This window comes from Hemitrygon akajei, unplaced genomic scaffold, assembly GCF_048418815.1.
Source record: "Hemitrygon akajei unplaced genomic scaffold, sHemAka1.3 Scf000158, whole genome shotgun sequence".
NCBI lineage: Eukaryota > Metazoa > Chordata > Chondrichthyes > Myliobatiformes > Dasyatidae > Hemitrygon > Hemitrygon akajei.
In genome coordinates this window covers 299024-310382 of record NW_027332044.1, presented here as the reverse complement: position 1 = coordinate 310382, position 11359 = coordinate 299024, and the positions used below count along the sequence as shown (strand labels likewise).

At 53.5% G+C, this 11359-nt stretch overlaps 1 protein-coding gene across 3 annotated transcripts in view; it reads right to left on the bottom strand.

Moving 5' to 3' along the window:
* Window positions 1-203: 203 nt before the first annotated feature.
* The window catches only part of LOC140724066 (uncharacterized), a 51490-nt gene continuing 40334 nt past the window's right edge, over window positions 204-11359 (bottom strand). For 2 of the 3 annotated variants that reach the window (XM_073038552.1, XM_073038550.1), the window contains 5 exons: window positions 9901-10068; window positions 6538-6680; window positions 2403-2467; window positions 1097-1303; window positions 204-452 (listed from right to left, as the gene is read on the bottom strand). In XM_073038552.1, coding sequence (XP_072894653.1) covers window positions 1102-1303; window positions 2403-2467; window positions 6538-6680; window positions 9901-10068 — 578 coding nt within the window. In that variant the 3' untranslated portion in view covers window positions 204-452; window positions 1097-1101. The remainder of the gene's footprint in view (window positions 453-1096; window positions 1304-2402; window positions 2468-6537; window positions 6681-9900; window positions 10069-11359) is intronic. The other variant, XM_073038551.1, reaches the window with a different exon arrangement.

Here is an 11359-nt window from a genome sequence, read left to right as displayed (position 1 = left end):
AGTTTTGTGAGCAGGTCTCGATCGCTTATCTCACAGGGGATGTGAGACATTGGAGAGGGTTCACGGGAATGATAACGAGATTGGACGTGGTATTATAGGAGGAGCATTTGACAGCTCCGGGAGACAGAACACCCACACACAGCGATTCAGGAACAGCTTCTTCCCCTGTCCCATCACATCTTTCAATGCATCAGCAAAAACTCGACATCTCTGCGGTGTTTATTAATATATCAAATTTACATTAATTGTACATCTTTGCTCCGTACTAATGCTTCAAAAGAACAAATTACAGGTGTTATAAGTTTCAGATAATAATTGAAATAGCGATTCCTGAGGAAAACATCCGATAGGGTGGACAGGACACTTGGCCCGCTGGTCTTCACCAGTCACACCGAGTACAGGAGTCGGGAGGTCACGTTGCCGTGGTACAAGACGTCGGTGAGGCCGCCCTGCTTTAGGAAAAATGTCAGTGAACTGGATATATTGTACAGGGAGTTCTACGGGGATATCGTCGGAACCTGGAGGACTGAGTTATGGTGGGAGGGAGCGAAGGTTGGGACTTTATTCCCTGGAGCGTAGTTATAACCTTACAGAGTTCCATAAACCCGAGAGGGGCACAGACAGAGGGAATGCGCACAGACTTTCACCCAGGGTTGGGTTGTCGAGAACCAGACGGCACAGGATGGAGGTGAGAGTGAGTGGAAAGGAGAAAGAGCGAGAGAGATCAGGGAGACGGAGGGTATAGAGAGAAAGGGGAGTGGAGGTAGAGAGTTCCTGAGGAGGGAAGGGAGAGATTTGAAAGAAGAGTGCAGAGGGAGCAGAGAAAGTGCGGGCGGCGGAAGTTCGAGGGAATAAGGGGAGCTGAGGGTTAGAGAGGAAGTTAGAGGGAACTAGGAAGAGGGGGACGGGGGGAGTGGCGAGAACGAAGGGGATAGAGGGCGAGAGGGATTGTCGGTGTCTGGTGGGGAGAATATGATGGCGACAAGAGGAGGAGATGGAGTAGGAGGGAGGGACAGAGAGGGTGCAGAGCGAATTTGAAAGGATTTAGGAGGGAGAGTGAAGGGGACAGAAGGAGGAGAAAATGGGGGGTAGTCACTTGATTCATGTTGACTCCACTGGCTGTTGGCAGAGACCCTGGATCTTTTCAGGAATATCCGGGAACAAAGGTGCCGACTTCTCGCAGATGAAATTCCAATCACCATCACAAGTGTTGCTCCTTCCGCACTGAATGCATTCGGGAGTTCCCAGAGACCTCTTGTACAGGACACTCCAGCCCACATTCCTATCCAGGAGGGTCAATAAACTTCAACAGAGACAAAACAGTTTCAGTAGAGGACCCGAGCCGAGACCGTCCCCAAGCTAATCCCATGAATTCGATTTCTCCTAATTGCCTGTGTGAGTCCCAAAGTTCATCCCATTAAACCACTCTCCCCCTACTGCCCCGTGTCAGTACCCAAGCAGACACCACGGTCCCAATGTCTCCCCACAATCCTGTGTCAGTCCCCAAACTAATCGTACTGACCCAATGTCTCCCCACAATCCTGCGTCAGTTCCCTAACTAATCGTACTGACCCAATGTCTCCCCACAGCCCCGTATCCCCCAAACTAATCCCACCGAACCGCTTTCTCACCACAGTCCCCTTTCAGTCCCCATACGAATCGAACAGGCCCACCCTCCCCCCTCTGATCTGTTTCAGTCCCCGAACAAACCCCACTGTCCCACCGTCTCCCACAGAGTTATGGCTGTCTCGAAATGAATCCCACTGTTCCACACTCTTCCCTCAGCCCTGTGTGGTTCCAGGTTCATCTCGTTGCCCCTTCCTCTACCCGGAGCTTCGTGTCTGTCTCCCGGCATATCCCACTACACCGCGCTTTCCCCATAGCCTCTGGTCAGCCTCCAGACTTATACAACTGGCACCCTCTCTCCCACATCCTTGCATCAGTTCGCAAAATAATCCCGTTCACTCACTGTGTATGGTCTCCAAATTAATCCAGTTGTCCTACTCTCACCCTCAGATCCATGTCATTCACCAAACTAATCCCACTGTTGCTCCCTCTCCTCACAGCCCGGCGACTATCTCCAAAATGATCGCACTGCACCGCGCTGTCCTCACCCACATGCGTCAGTACCAGAATAATCTGTGAAAGTGATCTCTCCCCACTGCCCCCTGGCAGTTTCCGAAATATTCCCACTGCCCTATCGTTCCCCGACAGACACGTGTCGGCCCCAAAATATTCCCATTGAATCACCCTACTCCCTACCCACGTACAGACTACAAACAAATCTCAATGCCCCTCCCTTTTAGGTCAAAACTACTTCAGTCCGTAAAGGAATACCATTTTCCCCCGTCAGGACTATGTCAATAACCAATCTTCCCCCCACAGATTAGTGATAATCTCACCCGTTTTCACATTTTTCAGTCCAGTAAACAAGGTTGTTGTCCAGAAGATTGTGGGATACAAAGCGCTGGGAAGTTAAATTTACTTGATTAATGCCAATAATTGAAAACTATCTACGTGACTTCCCTCTACTGATTATAAAAGGAATCTGTGATGGGACGGTGCGGAGGGGGATTCACTCTGTGTCTGACACCGGGAGTGTGTGATGGGACGGTGTGGAGGGAGATCCAATCTGCGTCTGACCCAGGGTGTGTTTTGTGGGACGGGGTGGAATGAGATTCACTATGTGTCTGACCCCGGGAGTGTGTGATGGGACGGTGCGGAGGGGGATTCACTCTGTGACTGACCCCGGGAGTGTGTGATGGGACGGTGGGGAGGGAGATGCACTCTGTGTCTGACCCCGGGAGTGTGTGATGGGACGGTGTGGAGGGGGAATCACTCTGTGACTGACCCCGGGAGCGTGTGATGGGACGGTGGGGAGGGAGATGCACTCTGTGTCTGACCCCGGGAGTGTGTGATGGGACGGTGTGGAGGGAGATTCACTCTGTGTCTGACCCCGGGAGTGTGTGATGGGACAGTGTGGAGGGAGATTCACTCTGTGTCTGACCCCGGGAGAGTGTGATGGGACAGTGTGGAGGGAGATTCACTTTGTGTCTGACCCCGGGAGAGTGTGATGGGACGGTGTGGAGGGAGATGCACTCTGTGTCTGACCCCGGGAGTGTGTGCTGGAAGTGTATGCCGGGATTTCTCTTTGTGTCTGACACCGTGAGCGTGTGATGGGATGGTGTGGAGGGAGATTCACTCTGTGTCTGACCCCGGGAGTGTGTGATGGGACGGTGTGGAGGGAGATTCGCTCTGTGTCTGACCCCGGGAGAGTGTGATGGGACGGTGTGGAGGGAGATTCACTCTGTGTCTGACCCCTGGAGTGTGTGATGGGACGGTGTGGAGGGAGATTCACTCTGTGTCTGACCCCGGGAGTCTGTGCTGGAAGTGTATGCCGGGTTTTCTCTTTGTGTCTGACACCGTGAGCGTGTGATGGGATGGTTTGGAGGGAGATTCACTCTGTGTCTGACCCCGGGAGTGTGTGATGGGACGGTGTGGAGGGAGATTCACTCTGTGTCTGACCCCGGGAGAGTGCGATGGGACGGTGTGGAGGGAGATTCACTCTGTGTCTGACCCCGGGAGTGTGTGCTGGAAATGTATGCCGGGTTTTCTCTTTGTATCTGACACCGTGAGCGTGTGATGGGATGGTGTGGAGGGAGATTCACTCGGTGTCTGACCCCGGGAGTGTGTGATGGGACGGTGTGGAGGGAGATTCACTCTGTGCCTGACCCCGGTAGTGTGTGATTGGACGGTGTGGAGGGAGATTAACTCTGTGTCTGACCCCGGGAGTGTGTGATGAGACGGTGTGGAGGGAGATTCACTCTGTGTCTGACCCCGGGGGAGTGTGATGGGACGGTGTGGAGGGAGATTTACTCTGTGTCTGACCCCTGGAGTGTGTGATGGGACGGTGTGGAGTGAGATTCACTCTGTGTCTGACCCCGGGAGTGTGTGCTGGAAGTGTATGCCGGGTTTTCTCTTTGGGTCTGACACCGTGAGCGTGTGATGGGATGGTGTGGAGGGAGATTCACTCTGTGTCTGACCCCGGGAGTGTGTGATGGGACGGTGTGGAGGGAGATTCACTCTGTGTCTGACCCCGGGAGTGTGTGATGGGACGGTGTGGAGGGAGATTCACTCTGTGTCTGACCCCGGGAGAGTGCGATGGGACGGTGTGGAGGGAGATTCACTCTGTGTCTGACCCCGGGAGTGTGTGCTGGAAATGTATGCCGGGTTTTCTCTTTGTATCTGACACCGTGAGCGTGTGATGGGATGGTGTGGAGGGAGATTCACTCGGTGTCTGACCCCGGGAGTGTGTGATGGGACGGTGTGGAGGGAGATTCACTCTGTGTCTGACCCCGGTAGTGTGTGATTGGACGGTGTGGAGGGAGATTAACTCTGTGTCTGACCCCGGGAGTGTGTGATGGGACGGTGTGGAGGGAGATGCACTCTGTGTCTGACCCCGGGAGTGTGTGATGAGACGGTGTGGAGGGAGATTCACTCTGTGTCTGACCCCGGGGGAGTGTGATGGGACGGTGTGGAGGGAGATTTACTCTGTGTCTGACCCCTGGAGTGTGTGATGGGACGGTGTGGAGTGAGATTCACTCTGTGTCTGACCCCGGGAGTGTGTGCTGGAAGTGTATGCCGGGTTTTCTCTTTGGGTCTGACACCGTGAGCGTGTGATGGGATGGTGTGGAGGGAGATTCACTCTGTGTCTGACCCCGGGAGTGTGTGATGGGACGGTGTGGAGGGAGATTCACTCTGTGTCTGACCCCGGGAGAGTGCGATGGGACGGTGTGGAGGGAGATTCACTCTGTGTCTGACCCCGGGAATGTGTGCTGGAAATGTATGCCGGGTTTTCTCTTTGTATCTGACACTGTGAGCGTGTGATGGGATGGTGTGGAGGGAGATTCACTCTGTGTCTGACCCCGGGAGTGTGTGATGGGACGGTGTGGAGGGAGATTCAATCTCGGTCTGACCCCGGGAGTGTGTGCTGGAAATGTATGCCGGGTTTTCTCTTTGTATCTGACACCGTGAGCGTGTGATGGGACGGTGTGGAGGGAGATTCACTCTGTGTCTGACCCCTGGAGTGTGTGAAGGGACGGTGTGGAGGGAGATTCACTCTGTGTCTGACCCCGGGAGTGTGTGCTGGAAGTGTATGCCGGGTTTTCTCTTTGTTTCTGACACCGTGAGCGTGTGATGTGATGGTTTGGAGGGAGATTCACACTGTGTCTGACCCCGGGAGTGTGTGATGGGACGGTGTGGAGGGAGATTCACTCTGTGTCTGACCCCGGGAGAGTGCGATGGGACGGTGTGGAGGGAGATTCACTCTGTGTCTGACCCCGGGAGTGTGTGCTGGAAATGTATGCCGGGTTTTCTCTTTGTATCTGACACCGTGAGCGTGTGATGGGATGGTGTGGAGGGAGATTCACTCTGTGTCTGACCCCGGGAGTGTGTGATGGGACGGTGTGGAGGGAGATTCACTCTGTGTCTGACCCCGGTAGTGTGTGATTGGACGGTGTGGAGGGAGATTAACTCTGTGTATGACCCCGGGAGTGTGTGATGGGACGGTGTGGAGGGAGATGCACTCTGTGTCTGACCCCGGGAGTGTGTGATGAGACGGTGTGGAGGGAGATTCACTCTGTGTCTGACCCCGGGGGAGTGTGATGGGACGGTGTGGAGGGAGATTTACTCTGTGTCTGACCCCTGGAGTGTGTGATGGGACGGTGTGGAGTGAGATTCACTCTGTGTCTGACCCCGGGAGTGTGTGCTGGAAGTGTATGCCGGGTTTTCTCTTTGTGTCTGACACCGTGAGCGTGTGATGGGATGGTGTGGAGGGAGATTCACTCTGTGTCTGACCCCGGGAGTGTGTGATGGGACGGTGTGGAGGGAGATTCACTCTGTGTCTGACCCCGGGAGAGTGCGATGGGACGGTGTGGAGGGAGATTCACTCTGTGTCTGACCCCGGGAGTGTGTGCTGGAAATGTATGCCGGGTTTTCTCTTTGTATCTGACACCGTGAGCGTGTGATGGGATGGTGTGGAGGGAGATTCACTCTGTGTCTGACCCCGGGAGTGTGTGATGGGACGGTGTGGAGGGAGATTCAATCTCGGTCTGACCCCGGGAGTGTGTGCTGGAAATGTATGCCGGGTTTTCTCTTTGTATCTGACACCGTGAGCGTGAGATGGGACGGTGTGGAGGGAGATTCACTCTGTGTCTGACCCCGGTAGTGTGTGATTGGACGGTGTGGAGGGAGATTAACTCTGTGTCTGACCCCGGGAGTGTGTGATGGGACGGTGTGGAGAGAGATGCACTCTGTGCCTGACCCCGGGAGTGTGTGATGAGACGGTGTGGAGGGAGATTCACTCTGTGTCTGACCCCGGGAGTTTGTGCTGGAAGTGTATGCCGGGTTTTCTCTTTGTGTCCGACACCGTGAGTGTGTGATGGGACGTTGTGGAGGGAGATTTACTTTTTGTCTGACTCGGGGAGTGTGTGATGATTCCTGTGTTACTGTGGGATCTTCTCGTGCTGTGACACATACCGCTTCATCCCTTGAATTGATTTCCAGCAGCCTTGAATCACGGTTTGAACATTCTTGCTTCGCTCTGGGGAAAGGTGTTTCAGACGTGGATACGTAATAACACCGGTCTTTATTTGAGACCCAGTCCTTGGAACACGTTTGCTCTGGAAATCAGGAACAAGTAACAGTGACACAAAGAGTGAATCTTCCTTCACACTTCCCCATCATGCACACTGGGGGTGACACACAGAGTGAAATTGCCTCCACGCGGCCCCATCACGCACACCTGACGTCAGGCACAGAGTGAATATCCCTCCGCAACGTCCCATCGTAAATTAAGAAGGATCAGACACAGTGAAGTTTCCTCCACACCACCCATCACACACTCCTGGGGTCAAGACACAAGCCATGTCCTCTTGTGTTGAGCAGTGGTGCCCTGGGGATGAGGCGCTGGCTGTCCACTCTATCTATTCCCCTTAATATCTTGTATACCTCTATCATGTCTCCACTCCAGGCACGCGTCACCGTTCCCTGTGTCAGACACACACATGACCCCAAACCCAAAATCTCTCACCCAACACCCTTCCCTCTATAGCTTCTCATCACATGGGCACTGTGTCAAACACAGAGTCCCATCATACATCCGCGGGGTGAGACACAGATTTAAAATCCCTGCACCGTCCGATCACACACTAACACGGTCAGACGCAGATTGAATCTCCCTCTCCACGGACCCATCACACACTCCAGAGGTCAGACGTGGAGTGAAGCTCCGTGCACACTGCCTTTTATAAACGCCCTGAGTCAGACGTGGAGTGAAGCTCCCTGCACATTGCCTTTTATAAACGCCCGGGGTCAGACGTGGAGTGAAGCTCCGTGCACACTGCCTTTTATAAACGCCCGGGGTCAGACGTGGAGTGAAGCTCCGTGCACACTGCCTTTTATAAACGCCCGGGGTCAGACGTGGAGAGAAGCTCCGTGCACACTGCCTTTTATAAACGCCCGAGGTCAGACGTGGAGTGAAGCTCCGTGCACACTGCCTTTTATAAATGCCCGGGGTCAGACGTGGAGTGAAGCTCCGTGCACACTGCCTTTTATAAACGCCCGGGGTCAGACGTGGAGTGAAGCTCCGTGCACACTGCCTTTTATAAACGCCCAGGATCAGACATGGAGTGAAGCTCCGTGCACACTGCCTTTTATAAACGCCCGGGGTCAGACGTGGAGTGAAGCTCCGTGCACACTGCCTTTTATAAACGCCCGGGGTCGGACGTGGAGTGAAGCTCCGTGCACACTGCCTTTTATAAACGCCCGGGGTCAGACGTGGAGTGAAGCTCCGTGCACACTGCCTTTTATAAACGCCCGGGGTCAGACGTGGAGTGAAGCTCCGTGCACACTGCCTTTTATAAACGCCCGGGGTCAGACGTGGAGAGAAGCTCCGTGCACAATGCCTTTTATAAACGCCCGGGGTCAGACGTGGAGTGAAGCTCCGTGCACACTGCCTTTTATAAATGCCCGGGGTCAAACGTGGAGTGAAGCTCCGTGCACACTGCCTTTTATAAACGCCCGGGGTCAGACGTGGAGTGAAGCTCCGTGCACACTGCCTTTTATAAACGCCCAGGATCAGACATGGAGTGAAGCTCCCTGCACACTGCCTTTTATAAACGCCCGGGGTCAGACGTGGAGTGAAGCTCCCTGCACACTGCCTTTTATAAACGCCCGGGGTCAGACATGGAGTGAAGCTCCGTGCACACTGCCTTTTATAAACGCCCGGGGTCTGACGTGGAGTGAAGCTCCGTGCACACTGCCTGTTATAAACGCCCGGGGTCAGACGTGGAGTGAAGCTCCGTGCACACTGCCTTTTATAAACGCCCGGGGTCAGACGTGGACAGAAGCTCCATGCACACTGCCTTTTATAAACGCCCGGGGTCAGACGTGGAGTGAAGCTCCGTGCACACTGCCTTTTATAAACGCCCGGGGTCAGACGTGGAGAGAAGCTCCGTGTACACTGCCTTTTATAAACGCCCGGGGTCAGACGTGGAGTGATGCTCCGTGCACACTGCCTTTTATAAACGCCCTGGGTCAGACGTGGAGTGAAGCTCCGTGCACATTGCCTTTTATAAACGCCCGGGGTCAGACGTGGAGTGAAGCTTCCGTCTACAATGTCCCATTAAACACTCTCGGAGTCAGACACAGACACTCATTCCAGCGTTCAGACGTGATGTGAAGTTTCCTGCACACCATCCTGTCACACTCTTCCCAGGTCAGATTCTGAGTGTTCCTCCTTGTACACCACCCCTCACACACTCCCGGGGTCTGACACAGAGTAAAGCTCCCTCCACACCGCCACTCACACACTTCCTGGATCAGAGAACAGAATTTAGATCATCTAAAAAGTCCAATCACACACAGCTTGATCAGACACAGTGTGAATCTCTCTCTCCACGGCCCCATCACACACTCCAGCGGTCAGACACAGAAGGAAACCCCCCTCAGCGCACATGACGAACATCGGAGCGAGAGTGATTCTCCATCGTCTGCTTCTCAACGCACCACATAGCAAATTTCAGACACAGAGTGAAGCTGCCTCCAAACGACCCCATCTCACACTCCCGAGTCTAACACAGTGTGAATCTCCGTCTTTACGTCCCATCACGCAATTCCTGGCAGGTCACAGAGTGAGGCTGTCTCTGAACCGTTCCATCACAACCACGTGTGCTTTCACACAAAGCGAAACTCCGCCCACACCCTCCCATGGCACACTCATGGGGTCAGACTCCCTCCACAATATCCAATGACACAATTCGTTGTCACATAGAATAAACATCCATCTGCACTGTCCCATCACCACTCCTGGAATCAAACACAAACGCTCTCTCTCTGCGATCCCATCACACACTCCCGGATTCAGACACAGAGTGAATCTCCCTCCACACCATCCCGTCAAACACTCCCGGATTCAGAGTGAAAAGCTCTCTCCACCGTGCCTTAACACACTTCAGGGGTCAGACATGGGGTGCATCTCTCTGGGCAGTGTCCCATCAGACAATCCCGCTGTCACACACAGAGTGAAGTTGGATCCAGACTGTCCCATCAGACATTCCCGGAGTGAGACATAGAGTGAAGCAGCAATGTTCCATCTCACAATCCCGTGGTCAGACACAGAATGAATTTACCTCCACAACGTCCCATCACACTCTCTGGGTTCAGTGACAGAGGGAAACTTCCTCCATGCAGTCTCATCACGCTCGCCGGTTCAAACACAGAGTGAATCACCCTCCATATCATCTCTTCACACTCTCCCGATGTCAAGCACAGAGTGACGATTACTCTCTCCATGCCTGTACTGTGATGAGGAGCGGGTGAAAGAGGGGGATGATGCCTCACCTCTTCTGCTGGTCAAAAATTCACAGATTTGAGCCTTGGTTTCGCTGACAGATCTGTACTTCGTTTCCACCTCAGTGAACTGGTGACGGAGATCGCTGTTCATTCGTTTAAGAACGGACAGATTAGAGTTTCGGTGACATGTTTCGTAAGACTGACGAATCTGTGACACTGAGAGAGATGGTGAAGGATGTTTAGCGTTTACAGTGACGTGTGAATCAGCGTCACGCTACCGAACAGGTCACAGAGAGTGTTGTGCCAGTGTCACAGTGAAGGATGTGCTGGCGTCACAGTGAGAGGCGTCGGTGCCACCTTGAGGGACGTGTCTATGTCACGCTGTGTGGTATATCAATGTCCTGGTGTTGTTACCATGGGGGTCTGCGTCAGTATCGTGCGGGGCATGTCCGAGTTGCTGTGAGGGACGTGTCGGTGTCACTGTGATAGGAGTTTCTGTGCCCCGGCGGGAGGTGTGCCAGATCACAATGAAGTGTATCTCGATGTCAAGACGAGGAAAATGTCAGAGTGAAGGGCCATGTGGTGTCACCGTGGGTAGAAGATCTGTGTCATGGTGTGGGGTGTGCTGGTCTCACAAAGCGGGCTATGTCTGTGTCACGGTGAGAGACATGTCATGGCCACGGTGTGTGTGAGAGGGTCACGCTGAGGTGTGTGTCGGTGTCACGGAGAGGACTATGTCGGTGTCATTGAGAATTTAGGTGTTGGTATCACGTTCAGGGGTTTGCCTGTGTCAGGGTGAGGTGAGGGTAATTGCCTCAGTGAGCGGTGCATTTGTGTAATGTTGAGGGTGATACTGTCTCGGTAAGGGGTGTTACAGTCACTTCTGAGTCTTTGTCACGGTGCGGGGTGGAGAGGATCACATTGAGGAGCGTGAAGGTGTCACTGTGAGGTGTGTTTCGGTGTCCCATTGAGGAGTTTATCAGTAAGACGGTCAGGGACATGTCGTTGTTACTGAAGGGTACCATGCGGCCAGTGTGACTGCCATGTGCGTGTCCAGGCGATGGTCTTGTCAGTGTCGCGGTTAGTGGTGTCTATCTGTCTCTTTGTAGGTCCTGACCGTAATACGGTAAGAGCATCGTTAATGTTATGGTGAATGGCGTGTCGGAGTCAGGACGAGTCTTGATTGTGTTACGGTCAAGGCCGTGTTTTTATCACGGTCAGGGGTGTGTCCGTGTTATAGAAGATAGAGCATAGAATTGTAGAGCACAGTACAGGCATTTTGGCCCACAATGTTATGCCGACCCGTAAACAGTGCCTCCCATGTAATTCCCCACATACCTGTCCAGCAGCCTCTTAAATTTCACTGATGAATCTGCCTCCGCTGCTGACTCAGGCAGTGCATTCCACGCACGAACAACTCTCCGAATAAAATTTAAAAAGAAACAACTTCCTCTAATATCCCCCTTCAACTTCCTACCCTTTACCTTAAAGCCAGGTCCTGTTGTAT